A 23,565-nucleotide genomic window follows, 5' to 3' on the forward strand; every position below is an offset into this window, starting at 1 on the left:
GCTCAGGCCATCCTAATGCCGACGGCAAGTTTCTTCCCTGTAATTTGCCTCCTACTGACCTCTCTGACTCCTTGGTTGCCAAACTGCGAAATATGATTCGAGCAGAGTTCGCAAGTTTCCGTGACGAGCTCTTAGGGATGTACCGGGCCGATGTGGAGAGGATCTCGGCTGAGATTCAGGCACTTAACAATAAGGTCATTGAATTAGAAAATAAGTCTTCGTCTGTTGCATCGTCTGCTGTCCACGAGGAAATAATAAGCGAAATCGCTGAGAGAGAAAAAATATCCGTGAATTTGATATTTTATAACATCGAGGAAATGAGCCCTCCCTCTTCTTTAAATACGAACCAACCGAATGATTTGGAGAAGGCAGAAGAGATTGTTCGCAAAATCCGGCCGCTAAACCCTCCCCATATCAGGACTTCGAGGCTTGGTAATATCAAGCAGGATCAAATTAGACCTCTTCGAGTTTCGTTTCCCTCAAAAACTGACGCCATTGATATTCTAAAGAGTAAAAACTCTTATTCTGGACCAGCCTTTATCAAGCAGGACCTGACATTAAGACAGAGGGACCACCTTCGAGATTTGAAGAAGCAACTGGAATCTCTCAGAAACTCTGGAGTCACCGACAAGACGATTAGATTTTATAACGGCATACCGAAAATTGTTAAAATGCCTCTAAATTCTCGCGCAAAAAACATGAACACTGCCCTTTAGTGTATTATCAAAATGTAAGAGGTTTGAGAACAAAATTATCGGATCTGCGCTGTTCCATTGCATCTGCTACAATGAAATATGATTTTGTTATTTTGTCGGAGACGTGGTTAAATTCGGGTATATCGGATGCTGAGCTTGGCCTAATCGATTTCAAAATTTACCGTTGTGATAGAGATGTGAGCACTAGTGACTGCTCGAGGGGCGGTGGTGTTTTGATCGCTGTCCGTAATTGTTATTATAGTCGTAATATTAGTACATCAGTTTCAAACGTCGAACATCTCTTTGTAGAGGTAAAAATTAAACATAGCTCTCTTATTATTGTTGCTGTTTATATTCCGCCAGGTTCTTCACCCGATGTTTACGATTCCCACGGTCGCCTGGTATTTGATATGCGCTGTGTATATCCTGATGCTAGTTTTATTATTCTTGGTGATTACAATTTACCAAATATTTTATGGCAGCAAAATTATTCCTTGTTAACTTATACTCCCATGAATGGTTCCCACCCAAAACAGGCTGATGTAGTTACCGAATATTTCAATCTTTGCAATTTCTATCAGCATAACGCGGTAAAAAATGCTCTGGGATATGAGCTTGACCTCATTTTCTCATCTTTTGAAAGCCTCCGTGTATCTACTGCCTATGAGCCTCTTATTCCTTGTGATACATATCATCCTCCACTCATATGCACCTTGCCATTTTCAAGCACAGCTTGCTCCCCTGTAAAGACTGCACGAAAACTCTGCTTCGAGCGAGCCGACTATTCAGCTATTACGAACTATCTTAACCAGATAAACTGGGATACTGCCTTAGAGAAACTTTCAGTTAATGAAGCGGTGGATTTCTTATATCATCACCTGAACACCGCAATTGCTACGTTTGTTCTTTCCCGTCCCATTTTTGAATCCTCTTACCCAGTTTGGTTTACAAAAGAGTTGATTTCGCTTATAAAAGCAAAAAAATCGGCTCATTTAAAATATAAGAATACACAAACTTATTCCGACTATTTGACCTTCTCTCACCTTAGAGCAAAGTGCAAATCTTTATCTGCTGCATGTTGGGCAAACTTTATTAATAAAACTGAAAGCACCATAACGGATAACACGAAACTTTTTTGGAAATTTATAAAAAATATTAGATCTTCAGAGCCTCATACCTCTTTCATTTTATACAATGATCACCTTGTGCAGGATAATGAGACTATCGCAAACTGCTTTGCCGATTACTTCGAATCTGTCTACTCCGGCGACGATGGAAATAATATTGAACCTGAAATAGATCCTAATCTGGCTCACTCTCTGAATCTCCTCTTCTTGGATATATCTATAGAGGAGGTGTACAATGAAATCGATAATCTCTCTCTAAATTGCGCCGCCGGTGTGGATGGTATTCCTCCATCAATCTTTAAGTCAAATATTTTTATCGCATCACGGTTCTTATGGCTAATATTTAACAAATCACTAAAAATGGGCTCATTTCCTGCAGTTTGGAAACAATGTCTTGTTTCTCCAATTTTTAAAGGAGGTGAACGCCAATTTGTTACAAACTACCGTCCTATTTGTAAGCAAAGCATAATGCCTAAGATCTTTGACAGCATTGTGGCTCGCAAGCTTGGAGCGCTTTGCAAAAACCTTATTATAATTGAACAACATGGATTTGTTCCTGGACGATCCACGACTACAAATCTGGTAAATTACTATAATTTTTTAGCGAATATTGTTGAGAGTGGATCCCAAGTTGACTCTGTTTATACTGATTTTGCGAAAGCGTTTGACACTGTGAATCGTACTCTTTTATTAAGTAAACTTCGAGCCTATGGAGTCGGAAGCTCTCTCTTGTGTTGGATCTCATGCTTTCTCTCAGATAGAACACAAATTGTAAAATATAAAAACAGTATATCTAGAAATATAACTGTCTCTTCCGGGGTGCCGCAAGGTTCGCATCTTGGCCCCCTTTTATTTATTTTATTTATTAACGATATCGCTATGTATATTAAATATTGCCTCAGTAGCTATGTAACAGGTACTCCGAGCTCGGGCCGGCCGCGGGGGGTGAGGGGCGCGGGAGAATCGGGCGAGGGGGGGGCGCGCCTGACCAATCACCGACCGGCCTTTCCGTACTACTTTTCTATAACGGAAAGGCAAGACGGTGATTGGTCAGGCGCGCTCCCCCCCCTCGCCCGATTCCCCCGCGCCCCTCACCCCCCGCGACCGGCCAGAGGTTAGAAGTATTACCGACCGCGCGCGGAAATCGCGCGTCCTCCCGCGTCGGTCGTCGCGCGCAAACTGATTCTCTTGGGAAAATATGAGCGTCGCGCGTTATCGACCGCGCGCGGAGAAGGAGATCGAACGCGTTTGAACGCGTTTGAACGCGTTCGAACTTGTTCAAGGTCGCTCCTCGAGAGACGTTCCACGAAAATGCGTTCAAGGTCGTTCATTTCGCGGGTCCCGATTACCTTTCTTCGTTGTTGTTTTTCCTCGGTTCGAAGGTCGTTTCATCCCGTATCGCGGATGACGCGATCGCGACGATTGTGGAGCTAGCGGAGTCGGGGGATCTGGGGAGCGCGGGATCGCGTAGAGATGATGAAAAAAGGAAAAAGAAAGACAGAGAACACACAGATGAGACATGAATTTTTTTATTTTGAAAAACTAAAATTATACGTATGTCGACGTGCGCTCACATTATTTTGCGCGTATGAATATACATTTGCAGACACGCGTCGCGACATTATGATCGGAAACAGAGCGCGGTAATTTCACAGTCGACGATGTTGTTAGGATCGAAGAATTCGCTCTTCAGTATCGCATTTTTAGCTGAAGTGCCAGTCTTGATAGCGTTGGCGGCTATCTCCCGATAGCGCGAATACTTCGCGTCGATTTCCTCGGTCGCCGCGTTCAGCGCCGAGAGGATGCGATTGACGCAAAATCGGAGATCGTACAGCGTGAGCACGGTTTTGAGCGACATCGCCACACGAGCCGCGTTGGGTAGCTCAATACGCAGGATCGGCAGGTTGTTGATCATTCCGAATCGCAGCGTCATGTCTCCGATTGTTATCGGTGAGGGGGGGCGGGTTCCGTCGACGGGGGTGGATCGCATACACGATAATACGTCGCGTTTGCGCTCGACCAGTCCTTTCCACATATCGAGCGTCAGAGAGACTTCCCTGCCTTGTTTGTCTCCCAGGGCGATATCCACGTACGAAGGCGTGGGTATACTGTACCACGGTGACTTAATCGTGATACCTAAGGCTAAGTATTTGTAGCCAGTCGTCGTCAGCAGATAACGCGTCGTTAGGACGCGCACCGCAGGCACGTCAACGGGCATGTCGGTGGGGGGATGAGAGCTGGAACGCGACTCCCGATGAAGAAGATCGTCCGTCAAATCGATTCTTCGTATCTTGCAGTCGTCGTTCATCTCCGAATCCGTCTCGCGAGGGGAAAAACCCTTCGGCGCGGGTCGATCGGTCAGCGTCGAGAACATTTCGCACGCGCTGTAGTATCGTTCGTTTCTGATTTTTTTATCCGACGCGTCGTATTCGGCTGACGATGCGATACTGATGCTTTGGGGGGACACATCGGTATAAGTAGAAAAGTTCTTACTATATATCGCGCGATGTGCGGTGTGGTGTGGGAATTTGCGCAGTTCTCTACTTCCTTCGGCGGATACGGCGATCGGAAAGCCGAACGCCGCCGTCGTCGTCGTCATCGTACGAATCGCTCGCCGGTGACGTTAAATCATTGAGGCGTACGATTCGATCGAGGAGATCGCGCAACTGTTGCAACAGTTCGGCCTTAGGGCAGACGATATTCAGCATCCGTAGATCGAATTTACCAGCCGCTGTGACGGCCTTCGCAAATTCGTTGAATTTGTAGAACTGCGTCCGAGTGGTGAAGTACAGATTGCCGTCGACGTATCGGATGATCGACGTCACACCGGTCGGTATTCCGGGAAACGTCGTTTCGAGAGGTGTAAATCTGACAACTCTCTTCGCACATTCGTCTATTTCGGCTACCGAGTTACCGTTAAACACCACGAAGGAACGTCCTCTGTAGGTGTTTACCGCTCCGTTGATTATCGTTTTTTCAGGAAAGCCGAGTTGTTGCAAGGTCTTCGGCCAATCTGGTCTCAGACTAAATTCAGGATATTGAACCCTGTATACCAAATTATTTACGAACACCATGAGATCACCGGACGGGGATTGATAGGCGGCGGCTATGCGTGTGTAATTGTTCTGAAGAAAGCTCATGTGATTTGAAAGGGCTAACGGTCCGTTGTACGTCCTACCGTCCAGATCGATCGACCAAACGTAACGCTTGTACGAGATGTACATTCGATTTTCCAAAATCAATATCACGTTTACGCGATCAATGCTGCACAGGTCCGGCGATGGCTGCGGTGGCTGCGGCGGCGGTGGCGCCGGCGTCTGCGAGGGCTCGTTTGCCAGTTTTTCACCGTACAAACGTTGAATGTCCATAATGTCGAAATTGTCGAGCTTGACCGGATACTGCTTGACGGGCGAGTACGCGAACATCACCGAAGTCGGGCGCTTATTGTGCAACAATCCGAGAGAGTGACCGATCTCGTGCGTCAGCGTGAATTGTAGGGAGAACTTATCAGAGGGATTTTTACTGACGTGAATGTGCCACGGCTCGTCCCCGTCGACGTGCACCTCGAAGACGAATCCCGCTTCGTCCGTCGGGAGAGACGCGTGGGCGAGCACGTTACCGGGACCGTCGAATTTGGCCGAGCAATGTGGTCCGTTTGCCTTGACATTCGTGTTACTGTGACGTAGGCGTCGCCAAGATATTATAATGTCAGGATTCGTTTCGGAGCGTTCGAACGTCAATGCTGAATGCTGCGACCACAGGTCGAACGCGGCCCGCGCCGTGTTTAACTCGTTCTCGGTGGCTACGAAAAAATCCCACGTCAGGTGCGTCTTTGGCCATTTGGATAAACTCGCTCTCGTTCCGTGCTTCAGGATATCTCGAAAACCGCATCGCGGTTTACTCATCATTTGTAGCGTTTCGTTGTTAGGCGTTCCGTCGCCGGGTAAATCGTAGTATTTCTGAAAATCTTCGACGGCTTTGCGAAGAACGTCGTTTCGTCTCTGAGCCGGAACCGCGTCCACATCTTCGGTCAGATATCCGTATTTCTGCAGATAATCGAATGCGAGTGTGTAATTCTCGTCCGTGGGATTGATGCACCCCACGGCGATAAAACACGCGGTTAACGCGATGACGCGTGTGAGCCACATCGTCGAGAGCGAGAGAGAGACGGTAGAACTGCGATGACGGTGCGTTGCGGTTTGAGCGCGATCGCGATGAGCGTTCCGGATGTGAATGTTTACGCGAGGACGCTCGTTAGCGATAGCGCGGATAGGTGGCGGCGGGGTCTCGGGTGGAAAAAATTGCGCTTTTGTCGCATTTCCTCGGCGCGGATAGGTGTGGTGGTGGGGGTTTCGGGTGGAAAAAATTGCGCGTCGAAGATTTCAACGAATGAGTCGGTTTGATAAGATGCATTTTTTCCACGATGCGAAAATGCTATTCTTATTACATTTTTTACCGCAATATCCTACATTTGTCGCATTTCCTCGACGTGGATAGGTGTCGTGGTGGGGGTTTCGGGATGGAAAAACTGCGTCGACGATTCCGGCGGATGAGTCGGTTTGATAAGATGCATTCTTTTCCTCGATGCATTCTTTTCCTCGATGTAAAAATGCTATTCTTAGTATTTTTTTACCACAATATCCTTCTTTTGTCACATTTTCTCGGTATATAAAGAACTCGAGACTAGACTTGGGTGTAGTCTATCCACAGTTTTAACACGAACAATCTCTTTTAAACGTAGTGAAACAAAGACGATGGAAAAACTAAATGACATAAAAAGTCTCGTCGATTTATTGCAAATCCACACCACGTCTCTGGCGAGAACGGTGGACGAGTATTCCGATTCGGTGCGGCAGCTGCAGCTGCGTTTAAGAAATATCACGGAAAAAGTTCCCGCCTGCATACAATTAACTGTTCGCATTGACGAGGACTCCGTAATGCTGGAGCGAACGTAAGTAGATTTATTAAACATAATTACATGACAGTGTTTATATTTATATTCATGTTTATATTTATATTTATATTTATATTTATTATATTCATATTTTGTGTAGAGCCATCATCGCCTCCCTAATGAAGAAGTCGCGCAACCAAATACGATTGTTCGTTACCAAAGTTCGTGGGATGCATCGCGATGTTGCGCGACTGGCTTCACCGATCTTCATGTTTATATTTATATTTATATTTATATTTATTATATTCATATTTTGTAATAAAAGAAAATGAATAAATCTGATAAATACACTAGAACGCGAAATTTCCGCCGTAGCTGCAATGCTTATCATGTTTATATTTATATTTATATTTATATTTATTATATTCATATTTTGTGTAGAGCCATCATCGCCTCCCTAATGAAGAAGTCGCGCAACCAAATACGATTGTTCGTTACCAAAGTTCGTGGGATGCATCGCGATGTTGCGCGACTGGCTTCACCGATCTTCATGTTTATATTTATATTTATATTTATATTTATTATATTCATATTTTGTGTAGAGCCATCATCGCCTCCCTAATGAAGAAGTCGCGCAACCAAATACGATTGTTCGTTACCAAAGTTCGTGGGATGCATCGCGATGTTGCGCGACTGGCTTCACCGATCGAGGAGCCAGGTGCGGGACCGGCGGGACGGTGCGGTCGCGAGAGAGAGAGAGAGACGATGACGACGAGGGGAATCGTGTGGAAAATCGAGAGGATAATAGAGTGATCAACATCGACGACGACGACGTCCCTGAGGGTTGGCCCTCCCAAAAGTAAATAAAAAAGTGTAAAAACAAAAAAAATAAATTTTAATAAATATTTACAAATATATGAAAAAATATGTACAATATGAAAAATAATAATATTATAAAGAATAACCTCCACCATAGTTATGTTATTTTTGGTCCGCATTAAAACTGCAACCAATGACCATGTCCTTTTACATTATTCGTTATAACGTTTGTCTTAACAATAATCACTACCAGTCTTAAAGGATTTTAAAATATATATTATATATAAAGTGTCACGTTAAGAATAGCGTCAGTCACACTTAAATAAAATGGATACGAAAGAAATCCGTTTTAACATTGTATATTCCGTTATAAAATAGAAGTGTCCTTTTCTTTTATATAAGAAGGATATGTTTTGCGGTGTACGCTTCTGTTATTGATATCGTGTTTCCTTTACCGCTCCCTACCCCATCCAATCACACGCTTGGCGTTATCGCTCACTCGCGCTCGTATGGCGTTATCGCTCACTCGCGCTCGTATCCACGCCTCGCGCTGGAGCGTCTCGGCTTCTCGTTCGTTTCCGTATCGCGCTATCGCTCCCACCCGTCTCGCGTTCGACGCTATCGTTCTCTCCCGTTTCGCGCTCTCGTTTCTCTCTGTTTATCTCGTTGAAAATATCGCGTTTCCGCGACCGGCCATTTTTACGCACTCGGCATTATCGCGCTCCCGCGCCCAACCATTTTTACGTACCGACAGCTTATAATATATACATAGAATACGGGGTATAGGTATGTGAAGAAAAGGAATATCGCATTGTTCGTTGATTTTATATCAGTTTATTATTTAATACAATATGGATAGAAGAATATACATGATGGTGTAAAAAATGAGTAAATACAATATAGATAGACGGATACATATGGAATAAAAAAATGATTAATACAATAAAAATAAGTAATACAATTTAAAAATGAGCAATACATTAAAAATGCAATTATGTCATACGAGTAATATGTTTTTTTACATTTAATCTGTGGAGTTGATGTTGGAGAGACATTCGCGTCGCTCGATCCACCAGTCGCGCAACTTCATCACGTTCTCCATCGCGCAGCACCGTTGATGACGTCCGCAGCGAAACGCGCGATCGGCGCGAAGAATCTCCAACCGATCGATGTCGTCGTACTCGGCGTCGATGGCCCCGATCGTCGCGTCGACGTCGCCGAGAATCTCCTCCAGCCACCTCTTCTTCTCGAGACCTTTTACATAGATTCGCGCGCCGGGCGTCTCTTCTCTCTCCCACGTTTCTTCCAGGTTGTCGCGCACCGCGCGTCGAATAATGGTCTTCGCTAGGCGATAGTCTGTGTCCCCATCCTCCCAACGGAGGCCGTATGGTTCGCCATCAGCCAGCCGGCCCTTGCCTTCTCGGCGCTCGTCAGCAGATCCCAATTCATCGGCGCGCGAAACACGTGATGCGTCAGTACGCGCGTCTCGCTTCGCAGCACGGCCACCTCCTTCGCGACGAATCTGTCACCCACTACGAATCCCTGTAGGTCGACGAAGATCGTCGTCGTCGTTCTTGCTGCTGTGGCCATTGAGTCAGCGCGTTGGAAAGAAATATGTAATAATGTTCGTTTAAGGATGTGCTTAAACTGCTCGTTCTTAACAGAGTCTGAAGAACAATGGAAGGATCCTCGAATTTATATATCCCTCGCTTCCGGGATGCGATATTCTACAACCAGCATTTTTCCGTTAGATAATTTTGCGCACCACGTTGGTCAGCGGACTGTACTCGATGACGCGATCGTGAACGATGAGACAAAAGGCGGTGGTTTTCGGCGGAACGTTTTCCTTGTTTTCGAATTCGATGCGCACGTCCACGGTGGCGCTCTTCACCGAATCGTTTTGACGGGAACAATCAATTACCACGAGTGGAGCTACCCGCGCGAATTCGCGCGGGGAAAAGAGCGCGTCGTCGCGACTGTTCCCCGTAGTACGCTCCTCGAAATTTCGCGTACATCTCGTACAGCACGGCGAACTTGTCGCTTTCGAAATCCGCGTTCACGTCGTCGTAGGGATAGAATTCCGAGTTGAGATACAATTTTACGTTGGCGAGCGCGCAATGATCGAACCTCGAGGCGTCCTCCGTGAATTCGTTTCGCCGTCCGGTCTGCAGCGCGAATATGACGTATCGCGGCTTCTCCAATTGTGGCGCGGCTTTCACGGCCCACGAATGCTTGGTTGTGTTCTGCAGCAGGGGAAATTCGTACAGGTCCCAAGAGCGAAAACCCGCGCTCAGAAATCGTCCGCTCTCCAACGTTCGCAACAACGATAACTTAGTCACGTCGTTTAACGCCACGTGAGGCATACGCCATTGCACCTTCAGCAACGTAATTTTAGGATCCTTGGTTGGATCTCTCGGCACGGTTTTTTTCGGATCTACGACGCAGTTGACGTCGTTACGAGCGCGTATCAGGATAAGCTCGTGTCGCGCATTTATCACCACGCGTTTATAGTCCTCGCAGAAACCCAACAGATTGTTCAAAGGTACGCAAAAGTTGAATTGATGGGATGCGCTGTTCAGATTCGATTCGTTTGTTGGATAACTCCATCCGGCGTTCTGCAATCTTCTGGCTCGTTCGACGGTTAGCGACACGTAGTTCTTTATCGTGCTGGTTATTCCGACGTTTCTACACCGGTCGATCTCCACTCCGTCGAGTTCGTATCGAATTTCGTCGAACATAAACGCGACGCAGTTGTTAACTAATTTCGCGTATTGCTCCTCCGTCGTCGCGCCGTCGTCGTAGAGTCGCCCCTCAATGTACAGGAAACTGTCGCACGGCAGCGTATAAAGATCCTGCTGCTGTATGGGTATTCGTATCTCGTCGTTGTGCCCGAACGTCGTGTTGACGTATGGGTTATACGTGTGAGTCTCGATTCCAACGATGCGCTCGTCGAAAATCGGCTCACCGCCGATATTCAGGATGTCGGCCATAACCTTTTCTTTCGATGTGGAAACGACGCGGCGGCGACGCGTTTCTCACGGCGAGACCCAACGATCGTAGGAACCTGACGTTGGCGTTGCTGAGAACGGCTCTCCTTCCTCCTCCACCTCTTCTCTTCCCCACGCTTCCGATCTCGTCGTAGAACGGGCTAGCTCGCTCGTTCGCACAATTCGCGCTAGATCCGTTCAGAACGAGCATCCCTCCTCTCGCTCTTTTTTCTTCAGGTCGTGGAGGTATCACACACACACTAACTGCGACGACGACGTATGTGCAGTCTAATCGTTATCTCCTCACCGCGAAAGTCGATCAAGCGATCTTTCTGATCCACGACTCGCACCGTGATATCGGTGACGTTTCGCGCGACGATCGGGAGGTAAATGATCTGCGTCGGAGTCTCCGACAGTTTATATCCCGGTGGAACTTTCGGCGCGAATTCGTGTATCGCGTGCACCGACCGTCCGTTGCTGTACGCTCCCGTGGTGATGCTGCATTCGATGCGAATTATGTTCACGCTCATGACGTCAACGGGTCCGTCGGAAACGTACCATTTGTTCGGTTTTAGGATACGATCGCGCGAGAAACCCAAAAGAGAACCGATGTTGTTTGGTTTTGTAAAATTCACTCTGTAGGCGCACTTTATCTCACTCCTCATGGTATTCTCGTTGGCGCGAAGAGCGAGTATCGTTCTATCACCGCCGTCATCGTCGTCGTTCTCATCGTCGTCCTCGTATATACCATAACCGTCATCGTCATCGTCGTCTTCGTCCTCGTATATGTGATAACCGTCGTCCTTCTCCGTTCGGTTTTTATCTTTTACCCGTCCAGCGTCATCGGTCTGCAGTTTTCCTCCTTTCTCTTTAATTTTTTCTCTCTCACGCGCGCGACGTTCGCGATAAAGAAGAGCGGCGCGCAGATATCTGTTCACGGCTCGCAGCTCGTACGATCCTTCCGGAACGACGATTCTCCGGTCGTCCTCGCCGAAGTAGAAGCGATTGTTCGCGGACGTAACGTTCGGTATCGAATTGTACGTCTCAAAAGTCGCTAAACCCAGCTCATATTCGCCATCGCTCATATCCAAAGCGGGAAAGTGACTCACCGTGAGAACGCTGCTGGTTCCGGTCAACGTGAGCGTCAGCGACATCGCGGGAGAATCGTCCACCACTCCCCCAATCGATCTCGCGAAGAAATCGCAGGCACAGCTGTCCACAGATTCTCTGATCGAATGTCTGAAACGCGCGACGATTGTACGTCACGATCGCGCTCTCGCCGAGATATCGCGCGAGCTCCCTCGGCGGACGGAGATTTCCAAACGCGTCGAAGTAAATCACAACGTTCCCTTTTTTCGCGTAAGCGACCCAATGCGTGCCCGGACCCACCGCGTCGTCGAGATTCACGATGCCGCACTCCGCACGTCGCACCCTCGTTGGCAGAGCGTCGCGCATAAACACCCCACGGAAGAACGGTATGCGTAGGCGACGCGCCGATCGATCGAGCTGCTCGTTCGTCGTGACGCCGTACGGAGGTAGATGCACTAACGTCGGCTTCTTCCGCGAAATTTTTTTTTTTCAACGACTCTCCTCGCGCCACCCCCGCGCTTCTTATACGGCGCGAGGTACAACCCGCGACCCTCCATCGCGCGATTGTGTCGCTGCAATTCGTCGAGTTGTCGCTGCGCCGCTTTGCCGGCGCTCACCGCTTTGGCCACGCCAGCCGCGCCACCGATCAAGGAACCAAGCGCGCCCAGCATCGGTAGAAAAGGCAAGAAGCCGCCGCGTTTCGCTGTCGGAAGTATTCTCCGCTTCTTTCTCTCGCTCTTCCTTCTTGTCTTCGTGTTTCTCCTCAATCCCATTCCTTTCCTCGTTTTCCTTTTGCGTTCCATACCCATGCCCAGTTTCGTCTTCGCCTTCATAGCCGCCCATACAGCCGCCGCGGCGAGTCTCTCACCAGCCGTGGAATCCTTCGCGGTGACGCGCTCGCGCGCCCTCTCGGCGAGCTGTCGATCGGCGACGTGTCGCTCGGCGAGCTCGCCGCTTCGCGAATACGCGACGTCGTGCTCTCGACACGCCGCGTCCAACGGATTGATGCCTTCTTCACCGCGCGCTAGTCTTTTCGCTAGACGCGTACCGGGTCCACAAAATTGATAGCCGGGTATGTGCAGCTCGAAGGGAAGAGCGTTTATCGCGCGATTGAGTAGACCGGCGCCGCGCATTCGGTCGCGGTTGTGGGAGGATTTATTTCTTCTTACTTCGAACGGGAAGTCGATGACTCACCGTTCATAGCGAGCACGCTATTGCATACGTAGCAGTCCTTGATGAGCGGCGGTGGACCGTCTATGTGTGTTCGCTGCCACGGACGATTGTAATGTTCCATACACGGGCGATATCTCTGCGTCTCGGGATCCTTTTTTATATGTTCCGGCAAACGGTCCCACAGCAGGTGCACGTATTTCTCAAAATTGCGCAACAGAACGATCTTCGGAACGAATTCCAGATCCTCGGCCGTTAGATTGAGAATATCGTGCCTCTCCGTCAGTATGGGAAACATCTCGATCACCGATGCGCGCGAACGAATGGTTGCTTTTAGACTAATTTTTATACGAATACGGCGTCACGCTCGCGCTATTTATACCCGCGCGCGAGGCGTTTGCGCACGCGCAACGAAACGAAACGAAACGTCCGCGCTTCCCTCACCCTTTCCGGCGATCGAGGAGCTCATCGCGAACGAATCGAGCTAGCGCGCGCTCGCGGAAAAGACCGAGAGAGGGCAAAATGCGATTCGTGCGACAGTCGGTGACGATAGGAGTCTCGAATCTGGATCGCAAAACGCTGGCGAGGTCAGGCGCGGGCGAGAGAGGAAACGGAGAATCGCGCAGGCACGGTCCTCTCCTGCCGAACGTCGTACGTTGCATCATTTGTGGTCCCTCGAATTGCGGTAAGACGAACGTTCTACTGAGTCTGTTGGAACAACCGCACGGTCTTCGTTTCGAGAACGTATACGTGTACTCGAAATCTCTGCAACAACCGAAGTATCGATACCTCGAACGATTGTTCGAGCCTATGGACGAGATCAGCTATCGCGCATTTTCCGATAATCGCGACGTCATTCCACCCGACGAGGCGCTTCCCGACTCGGTCTTCGTCTTCGACGACGTGGCCTGCGACAAGCAGGACCGAATGAGAGAGTACTTTTCTATGGGTCGACATTCGAATATCGATTGCTTCTATCTTTGTCAGACGTACGCTAAAATACCGAAACATCTCGTGCGCGATAACGCAAATCTGTTGATCCTGTTCAGGCAGGACGGCACCAATCTGCGACACGTGTACGACGATCACGTGAACATCGATATGTCGTACGACGAGTTTCGCGCCTTCTGTCGCGAGTGTTGGCGACGCACCTACGGTTTTGCCGTGATAGACAAGGACAGCGCGTTGCGAGGCGGACGGTACAGACGGGGGTTCCACGACTTCGCCGTGCTGTAGAGCCGATCAGTGCACCTCGCCGAACGACGCGAGTATGAGCGCGGTCGTGGGAGAGAGGACCGTGCGAGAGATAGCCAAAACGCGCGCATCGATTCGCAGAAAATACGCCGCTCTCAGAGCTGGAAAAATGGAGAGCGAGATCGCTCTGGAAAAGAGGTACGAGCCTATCGTCAAACCTCTGAAACGGCTCGCCGATGACGTGGAACGTAAGAGTAAAGTGTCGGACAAAATTGACGACGACGACGATGGTGGTAACTTTACGTTCGCGAGAAAAATGAAAGCGACGAAAAGAGCGAAGAAGGACAGCGAGAACGACGACGACGACGATGCTGGCGCCGACCTGGAGCGCGATTACAGGGAGGATGACGACGTATTCACACCAATCAGGACAACAACGACCGCGGAAAAAAGAGAGTCGCGTCCAGCACGGTTGAGTTCGGCTCCCGCGACGACTATCGCGAGCTCTACGCCGATCCACGCCGATTCGGTCCGGTTTTTACCCAGAGAACACGAGATCGTCTCGGAGACTACGACTCCACCCCCCGCGCTGGAGACGTCCGTCAGGGAGTCTTTGAGCACGACGGAAGGTCGCGACGCTCTGAATAGCCAACTAGGACCGTTAGGGCGGGAGTACGTGGGCGCTCTTCTGAGCGGTGACAGTAAAAAGGAGATCGACCACGTCTACGGAGTGTATCTCGGCGAGCACGGCACGATGCTGGGTAACAAGCGATTTGACGTAGCCCCGGATGACTCCGTGATCATCGATGGTGTACGGTACAAGGGCACGCGCGGTCTGTACGAGTTGATTTTCATGCGAATTCCCAACGCTCGCGTCTACACGGAGAAGGACAAACGAACGTACAGGAGTATACTTTTCGTTACCAACGCTCACAAACGCGGTCGCAGCGCTGGCATGCCTGTCAAGGGTAACAGGGGACACAAGTACACGAAAATAATAGCGCCGCTCGTACACCCGTCTAGCAAAGTTGGAACCACGAAGGGTGCCGGACTACCGTCGGACATGCGACTGACCAACAACGCGATCGATTACGTTCACTGGGACGATCCCAACGAGCTGGTCGATCGACTTCGACTGCTAGACGCCTCTCGTCGGGCCGGCAACGACGCTCACGACAACGAAATCCTGTCGATAATCGAGGAACTTCGCGAGGCCGGTTTCGTCATAAATTGATCGGTCGCGTCGATCGCGACGGCAGTACGAATCGCGCGCCCGTCAGCGCGATGTCCGTGAACAAATTCGACATGTCTCTGACAAATCGGGGCAACGGTGACGGAATCAACGGTGCGTCCACGGTGAGATTACGCTCGTCGATCGAATCCCTGCGTAATTACACGCGCAACAACGCGCTCTTTATGAGCGAGGATTCCTACGACGCGAAGGAGCGCAAGATACGAAGAGTAGCCGCGCCGGAAATCGACACCGACGCGACGAACAGGAGTTACGTCGAGCGCGCGATCGAACGATCGAAGAAAAGCGCCACCGAAGAATTGAAAGGCAGGATAGCGGCGGTGGAGAACAACGCGAAAAGAAATTTGAGAAATGAGATATTGGCGGTGAGGAACGCAACGCTCCTCATTCGTTTAAACTATTATGAAGCGAATCAGCGCAAGATACGGCACGTAGCCGCGCCAGAAATCGACACCGACGCGGCGAACAAGACCTACGTAGATGGCGCGATCGAGCGGCTCAGGAGCGTCGTAATCGAAGAGATCAAGAAGAACAGCGCGATCGAAGAATTGAGAAGTGGAATCGCGGCGTTGAAGAACGACGCGCTCCGTTTGAATGAGAATTCCTACGACGCGGGGAAACGCAAGATACGAGGAGTAGCCGCGCCGGAGATCGGCACCGACGCGACGAACAGAAGCTACGTAGAGGGCGCGATTGGGCAGCTCAAGAGCGTCGTGATCGAAGAAATCAAGAATAACAACGCGCTCGAGGAATTGAGAGGTGGAATCGCGACTCTGAAGAACGACGCGCTCCGTTTGAATCAGGGCTCTTACGAGGCGAGGGAACGCAAGATACGAGGAGTAGCCGCGCCGGAGATAGGCACCGACGCGACGAACAGGAGCTTCGTCGAAGGAGCGATCGCGGAGCATAAAAAGACAGCTTTGAGAGAAGCGAAAAAAGAATTTAAAGATCATTTCGAAACTGTGAAAAATACCCTGGATAAGCACGAGGTTGAAATCATCGCAATTAAGACTGTTTTAAAAATTCTTAAGGAGAATGAGCGTGGAAAAACGTAGACTCGTGGAAGAATTGCACGCGCCGGCGCGAAAAAACTTTCCTCGCCGCCGCGTCGTGGTGCGCGGTTACGACGACCTGTGGCAGGCTGACGTGGTCGAGATGCGTCCGTATTCGCGCGAAAACGCGGGTCACAATTACATTCTGACGGTCATCGATGTGTTGAGCAAGTACGCCTGGGCGATCCCGCTCAAGACTAAGAGCGGAAAGGAGGTCGCGACGGCTCTCCGAAAGATCTTTCGCGAGGACGCGCGATACCCTAGGAATCTGCAAACGGACAAAGGAAAGGAATTCTACAACGCCGACGCGCGCAAAATCTTCGACGCCCACAAGGTGAATCACTACTCCACGTATTCGGTGATGAAAGCGTCGGTGGTGGAGAGATTCAATCGCACGTTGAAAAACGACATGTGGAAGCTCTTCACGCTCCAGGGATCGTACAGATGGATAGACTCGCTGCCGCGCCTCTTGTCGAATTACAATCGTCGCAGACACAGAACGATCGGAATGCGTCCGACGGATGTGACGCCCACCGTTGCTGAAAAATTGCTGCGCACGGTGTACAGTCGCGCGAAGATCGCCGCGCCGGCGAGATTTCGAGTCGACGATCCGGTGCGCGTGAGCAAATTCAAAACGATTTTCGAAAAGGGTTACACTCCCAATTGGACCACCGAGATCTTTCGCATAGCTAAAGTACAAAGGACCAATCCCGTTACGCACCTGTTGAAAGACATTCGCGGAGAAGCGATAGCCGGAGGATTCTACGAACACGAGTTGCTACGCGTCTCCGATCCCGACGTCTATCTCGTGGAAAAAGTCCTGCGTAAGCGGGGCAATCGAGTGTACGTGAAGTGGTTAGGAATGGACAGTTCGCACAATTCGTGGATAGATAAGGCATCTGTATTGTAACAAAAAATAGTTAGACATTCGTAGACACACGCAACGTGTACTTTATTAATAAAAGTTTACACATTCATCGGTTTGTTTCTTACGTGCTATTGACTTTACGATAAAACAATTTTTAGGAAGCCTATGATATTGTTTCTTTTTTTACAACGGTATTCCGTAATGTCCCCACGGAAGCGTTTCCTCGCTGTTCAACGTCACGTATCGCTTGTCGTCGTGCGGACTGAGAGCTAGTTTTTGCTCCGACACGGTGTAAACTTCGTGCAACGTCGAGCGTATGCACGACTGGCGCGTCTTCAGCTCGCGCGCGTTTCGCAGGCACGCCACGTAATCCTCGAACGTGATCCTCTTCGCGACTACGTTTCTTTTAACGCCCTTTATTCTCTTGGTGTCGTCGCGTCCGAGTACCTTGTAAGTGTACATCTTCGCTCTGAGGCCCACGAACTCCGTCATGATCGCGCCATTGTTCTCGTCCTTCATCAAACCGGGCACCTTCTTGTTGACGCGCGGCATACCGTGCGCGTTATTCTCCGCGTAATCGCTCGTGTCGAATCTGTCTATGTCGCGTCTCATACGATCGTACGCGTCTTCGCACTCCAACGAATAGATCAGACTATCGGTATCCGTGTAAGCAATTCGACACCGGTCGCGATAGAGCGGCACCATGTAGTCGTAGTGAAACTCGTAGAGACGCGTCTTGGATATCTCGAGAATACACATACCCACGTAGACCGGCTTGTTGAATTTTACCTCGAGCCTTCGCAGCTCGATCGCGACTAGATTCTCCGAGAAGACGCTTCTACTGTGAAAGTTCGGCTTAGCGATCATCGCCTCCGCGCCATATCTCCCGTCCCATCGCGTCACCAGACGCACGTCCACGTGATCGCGCACGTTCTCCATCGTCTTGCCGAAGACGGCATTGTTCATCAGTTTGTACATATTCCGTTCGAACTCGTTGCTCGCGCGCGTCCTAAGCGTAGTGTTCAGCTCGATGTAGCCGCGAAGCCACGGTGACTGGGTGAATCGCAGAACGCGACGAACGCGCGTCAAACGCAAACCGAGTCGCAGACATTGCTGCAGGTTTTGATAGTGCGTCACATAGCGCGATTTGTCGTAGAGAGTAGCGAGCAGTTTCTCCTGCCGCTTACCAGGCGGTTTATCGCGCGTCGGGCACAGCGGCAGGTCCGCGTGGACGTCGTGCAGGTTCGGCGGATACTCGAGATCCACCTCCAAAATGTAACCGATATCGCTGTCCGCCGGCACGGTCGTCACGTCGAAATTCTCAGGGTCGTCGAGCCACTGGAAATTCGCGTACGGTAGCGATTCGCTCATAGCCCAACCGTACAGATTGTTCACGTCGTAATACATGAGATACGTAGTGGGCTGGGACGAGTCGTACGTCGGTACGTGCCTGTTGTTAGCTCGCGCGTACCTGAGCGAACATTGACTGAGGCCGCCGCGTATTCCGCGTTCCACGAACAGCACCATGTCGATGTCGGTGAGTAGCTCGAAACGCACGCCGGTGTATCTCAGCATGGCGTCCCACGTGTACCCCGGCAACGTATAATAATGCGCGGGATCCAGCCCGTAACTCGCCACACACGTGTCTCGAAAATTTTCAAAGATATCCGCCAGAAGAAGCACGTCGGTCTTGAGATACAGATCGCTGTACTCGCCGAGATCTCGCACGCGAAAACGTCGCCAGACCCTCGTCGCGTGCTCGTAGTCGCTCTCGCTCGCGGTCTCGTCGGTCAGGGAGCTGTAAAAGACCTCGCGCGGTGGAAGTTCGGTCTCCCGCAGTTTGTCCACGCTGTCGACGTACTCGTACGGAAACACTCCCTTGCGAGTGAGCAGATCGAGATCCTCCGTGCTCAAATCCGCGTACTCCGAACGTGTTATTCTCAGCTTGTCCTTGTCCAGATAGGAAGCCAGAGTTTCGATACTCGCGGCTAAAAATTTGTACGAGTCCACGAATCGAAGCTTCACGTACCGATCCCATCTCCCGTCCGTCTGCGTCTCCTTAACGGTCTTCGCGAACGATATGTAGCTTTCCTTCGTAAGCGGTAGGAGCTCGACTCCACCCTCGAAATCGTTCGCGATTTTCTCGACGATAAAGTGCGCGTCGTAACCCGACAGATTGTGGAAGAACACGGGAATCACGTACACATTTCTGTAATTCAGATTGCAACGAGAATGCGCCGGACCTCTGTAGCGTCCGGTTAGATGACAGTGATCTCGCACGCGCTTGTCCTCCGGTTGGAACGCTTTTCCACACACGTGACAATGCGTCGCGAGCCAAAACTCGCGTTTCTCGTTCTCCGTAAGTTCTACCATCGATATATTGGTGGAGAATTTAGTCTTAACGCGATGTGCGAGAACGCGAAGCTCGTTCACGAACCATGAAACGCAATCCTCGCCGCGACGATATTTGTACGTAGATACGGTATCGTCGTAGGTGCAGCACAGATAGTAGCCCAGGCTGAACGGTACGTGACGTTGATAAGCGTATCTTTCCGTTCTCGCGGCCTCTTCGACATTCTCCCTCTCCCGTTGTTCGAGAAGACACTCCAGATCCGCGTACACCACGAAGGGAAGTCGCTCCTTTCTGTCGTAATTGTCGAACGACAGCCACTTATCGTCCTCGTTCGGAAGAACGATGGCGCAGTCGTTCATTCGGCCGCAGTCGACGCTGTGAGCGGCCAACTTTTCGCGCGTATAGAAATAGTGTAGACATCTGCGAAATAATGTGTGTAATTACTATGTGTTTAGTATATATAAAAAATAATACCTCGTCGTTTCCTTATTCCTCAGGTTTTTTTTTACTTACCGATCGCAAACGTGCTTCACACACCGTTTCGCGGTCAATTGTGAATTCACCAATCGCGACAGATTCTTTATCCAGGCGAAATGGCCCCTGTTGACGCCGCGTAGCGTATCGCGCAGATACAAAAGATTTACGTGTCTATGCCTCTTATCGTCGGTCAACCGCAGAGGCACGATCGCGTTGTCATCGGCGCCCCGTCCGAACTTAGCTTTTTTTTCAATTCCTTCCCGAGTTGTAAATACATTGATCGATACGTCGTTCTGACGTTCGAACTTTCCGATCTTTTTCAGATCTATGGGAAGATTGATCCCATCGAGATTCAGCACCGTCGCGTAATCGGGATACGAGCCGCATCGGTCCGCGTTCCGCTCGACGGGATACAGAGCAGCGACCACCGCACGCGCGAAACACGTGTCGTTCTTCGACCGCACGTTGACCACCGCTTGTTTAAGTTTTATACCTCGCGGTATCTCCATCCAACATCCCACGCGCATGGGATTGCACTTGTTAACGTTCACCGTTAAGTTCAGTATTCGCGACAACGCCCATCCGCTGTCGCGTTCCTGAAATTCGTCCAACGCCGCTAGAATCGCGTCGCGCACGTGCCTGTCGTACCACTCGCCCAGATCGGACCCTAGGAGGAGCTGTTCGTTCCGCGTAGAGATACTCTTCACATCGGTCTTAACATCCGCTACGAATTCTCCATTGAATATGACATTGACCTTCAGACACGAGTATCTGGTCAAATTATCCTGCACTTTTTCGAGCACGGTGCCCTTCGCATCCTCGAGAAATCGCGCTGGTTCGATATACGTAGAATTCGTCACAGCGCCGGTGAGTACGCGACTTCGGAACGCCGCATCGATCTCGACCCACGAAAATCCTCTGCTAACGCCGCTGCTGCTACCACCGCCCCCACCGTCCAAACCGGCACCTACGACGCGTTCGAATCGTCGGCGCAGATCCTCCCTCGAACCTTCCAATCGCGCTATTCGAGCCACCAGAGCGTTCACGGCTCCCGTGTTTCCTCGCCCCCCAGATTGTCTGACTCGACAACTCTCCCGCAAGAGCCGGAGACACTCGTCGCATCGTCGTCCCCACGCGCGGTACCCGTCCGCGTCGCGGACATCCGCGGCGAGCAACTCGTCGCACTCTTCCCACATCCCATCCAGAAGGGTCTTCCACCCTCGGGAACACTAAATTTCACTCGTTCGAAAAGACGACGAGACTTGTAGGTCTGAATCCTACGTATCTTCTCTCCTCCGTCCACCGTCTGATAGTAAAGATAATACTCGAGCGGTAGGCAACGCATATAATCCTTCGCCCTAACGGAGTTTGCCATTGCCGTCTCTATCCACGCTCGCTCGCGCGCAGTTCGCGCCCCGGTCTCCCTTCGCAGATGATGAGTCGCCAGATTCCATCGCGCGTCCTCCTTCACCACCGACGCGCATACGTTTGACGGCAACGACGCGTCGACTCTCGCCGATTCGTCGTCCGAATCGGTCGAGAACTTGGGCATGGGCTCGTAACAGCGCAGTTCGCCGTCCGATTCCTCGGACGAGTAATAACGGCGATCGTTCATTCGCGAGTACGCATCGCTAATGTTACCAAAAGTTCCAATACGCATCAAAATCAATATGAAAGAAAACGCCGTCGCTTATAGAAAATGCTCCAAAACGCATTCCACGCGTCCCAATCAATATAATTGCGATTACCGTCGCGTATAGTTGTTCTTTCTTTAATTATTTCATTATAGAGATACATACGGTGCGATCGGCGATCGGCGATTCCGATTTCGCGACGGATCAGATATCTCGTTACGTCGACGCACTGCGGATCCCCACCCCTCCTGAGCGGTTCGCTAACTTTCACGATCGGTTTCCCGTATCTTTTCGACCAGATCCAATCTTTGCAAAGGTCTACGTACTCGTCACTCATACCTCATTTTTAAAAAAACAACTGTACCGCGCTGTCGCGCGCCTGTTCAATTTATACTCGTTCCTTATCTCAAACGGAGGATGTACCTACGGGATACACTCTTTCCTGGAAAAACGACAACCGCTCGCCGCATCCTTCGAAAAGAATAAAAAGGAGGAAATGACGAGAGCGACCTCGAACGATTTCGAACGCGCGTTGAAAAATAATCGCGAAACGTGCGAATCGGGTGAACGAAGAGAGTAGACGCTCTTTCCCGGAAAAACGACAACCGCTCGCCGCATCCTCCGAAAAAAAATAGAAGGAGGAAATGACGAGAGCGACCTCGAACGAGTTTGGACGCGCGCTGAAAAATAATCATGAAACGTACGAATCGGGTGAACAGGAGAATCAGTTTGCGCGCGACGACCGACGCGGGAGGACGCGCGATTTCCGCGCGCGGTCGGTAATACTTCTAACCTCTGGCCGGTCGCGGGGGGTGAGGGGCGCGGGGGAATCGGGCGAGGGGGGGGAGCGCGCCTGACCAATCACCGTCTTGCCTTTCCGTTATAGAAAAGTAGTACGGAAAGGCCGGTCGGTGATTGGTCAGGCGCGCCCCCCCCCTCGCCCGATTCCCCCGCGCCCCTCACCCCCCGCGGCCGGCCCGAGCTCGGAGTACCTGTTACATAGCTACTTGCCTCTTTTTACTATATGCTGATGACTTGAAAATGTATCGAAAAATAAATGGACTTGCAGATGCATTATTGTTGCAACAGGATCTGCACAATCTTGAGGTCTGGTGTAAGAGAAACTGCCTTCAACTCAATGTTTCTAAATGTTTTGTTATACATTTTACCCACAAACATAACCCACTTCTGTATGACTACATTCTTGATGGTTTACCACTCTCAATAAAGCATAATGCTCGTGATCTCGGAGTTTTGTTTTGCGCCGACTTATCATTTAACAATCACATTCAACTTATTGTTTCATCTGCGTATAAAACACTTGGCTTCATCCTCCGCTGGGGAAAGTATTTTGTAAATATCTCCACTTTAAAACTGTTATATTGCGCGTTGGTTCGCCCGAAATTGGAGTATTGTTCCACAGTATGGTCTCCCTATTATAAATGTCATATTGAAAAGATTGAACGCATACAGCATAAGTTCTTACGCACGGTAGCCTACCGCATGGGAAGTCCTATGGCTATTACCTGCCATGACTATTATCCCATATCAAGTAGACTTAATTTAATCACTCTAGAGAGCAGGAGATTAGTTTCTGACCTAACATTAATTTTTAAATTATTAAACAATTTTATCGATAGTCCTGACCTATTAAAAAATATTTATTTAAATATTCCAATCAGGAACTTAAGACAATCTCCCATTTTTTATGTTGAATATCACCGTACTTTATATGGCGTAAACTCATGCTTGAATAGGATGATCATCTCGGCAAATAATTATGCCAACTTGGTTGATTTCTTCGGCGGCAATGTGTCTTCTTTTAAGCGGAAACTCATTTGTTTACTCTCCTAACATTACTTATTGTTTTCTGACTGTATTTTTTATCTATTTTGTTTAAATTTTTATAAACTACATTCTCTCGTGTATATACTAAAGGGTTTTTACCCGTAAA

The 23,565-nt window shown here is 49.8% G+C and overlaps 3 protein-coding genes across 3 annotated transcripts; all 3 read right to left on the reverse strand.

Moving 5' to 3' along the window:
* Positions 1 to 4,362: 4,362 nt before the first annotated feature.
* Positions 4,363 to 5,727, reverse strand: LOC139782287 (matrix metalloproteinase-18-like). Its single transcript, XM_071721256.1, has one exon. It carries the CDS (start codon positions 5,725 to 5,727, stop codon positions 4,363 to 4,365), a length of 1,365 nt encoding a protein of 454 aa, XP_071577357.1.
* Positions 5,728 to 9,448: 3,721 nt separating this feature from the next.
* On the reverse strand, positions 9,449 to 10,525 carry LOC139782288 (uncharacterized). Its single transcript, XM_071721258.1, has one exon. It carries the CDS (start codon positions 10,523 to 10,525, stop codon positions 9,449 to 9,451), a length of 1,077 nt encoding a protein of 358 aa, XP_071577359.1.
* A 6,805-nt stretch (positions 10,526 to 17,330) lies between these two features.
* Positions 17,331 to 21,948, reverse strand: LOC139782289 (uncharacterized). Its single transcript, XM_071721259.1, has 4 exons — positions 21,842 to 21,948; positions 21,259 to 21,608; positions 20,014 to 20,998; positions 17,331 to 19,920 (listed from the first exon to the last, which is right to left on the reverse strand). Exons 1-4 carry the CDS (start codon positions 21,946 to 21,948, stop codon positions 17,331 to 17,333), a joined length of 4,032 nt encoding a protein of 1,343 aa, XP_071577360.1.
* Positions 21,949 to 23,565: the final 1,617 nt, after the last annotated feature.

The sequence above is a fragment of the Temnothorax nylanderi genome, unplaced genomic scaffold (genome assembly GCF_030848795.1).
Source record: "Temnothorax nylanderi isolate EJ_2023f unplaced genomic scaffold, tnyl_v1.0 TNYL_tig0402_pilon, whole genome shotgun sequence".
NCBI classification, from domain to species: domain Eukaryota; kingdom Metazoa; phylum Arthropoda; class Insecta; order Hymenoptera; family Formicidae; genus Temnothorax; species Temnothorax nylanderi.

Excerpts from the sequence above, each read along its gene's own strand:
- LOC139782287 (XM_071721256.1), bottom strand. The coding sequence starts at position 5,727 with ATGAGTAAACCGCGATGCGGTTTTCGAGATATCCTGAAGCACGGAACG.
- LOC139782288 (XM_071721258.1), bottom strand. The coding sequence starts at position 10,525 with ATGGCCGACATCCTGAATATCGGCGGTGAGCCGATTTTCGACGAGCGC.
- LOC139782289 (XM_071721259.1), bottom strand. The coding sequence starts at position 21,948 with ATGAGTGACGAGTACGTAGACCTTTGCAAAGATTGGATCTGGTCGAAA. Across the intron at positions 21,609-21,841 it reads AGGAGGGGTGGGGATCCGCA|CGATGCGTACTCGCGAATGA; the intron begins GTGCGTCGACGT and ends TGGTAACATTAG. Across the intron at positions 20,999-21,258 it reads GGACGGAGGAGAGAAGATAC|CGCGATTGGAAGGTTCGAGG; the intron begins GTAGGATTCAGA and ends TGGCTCGAATAG.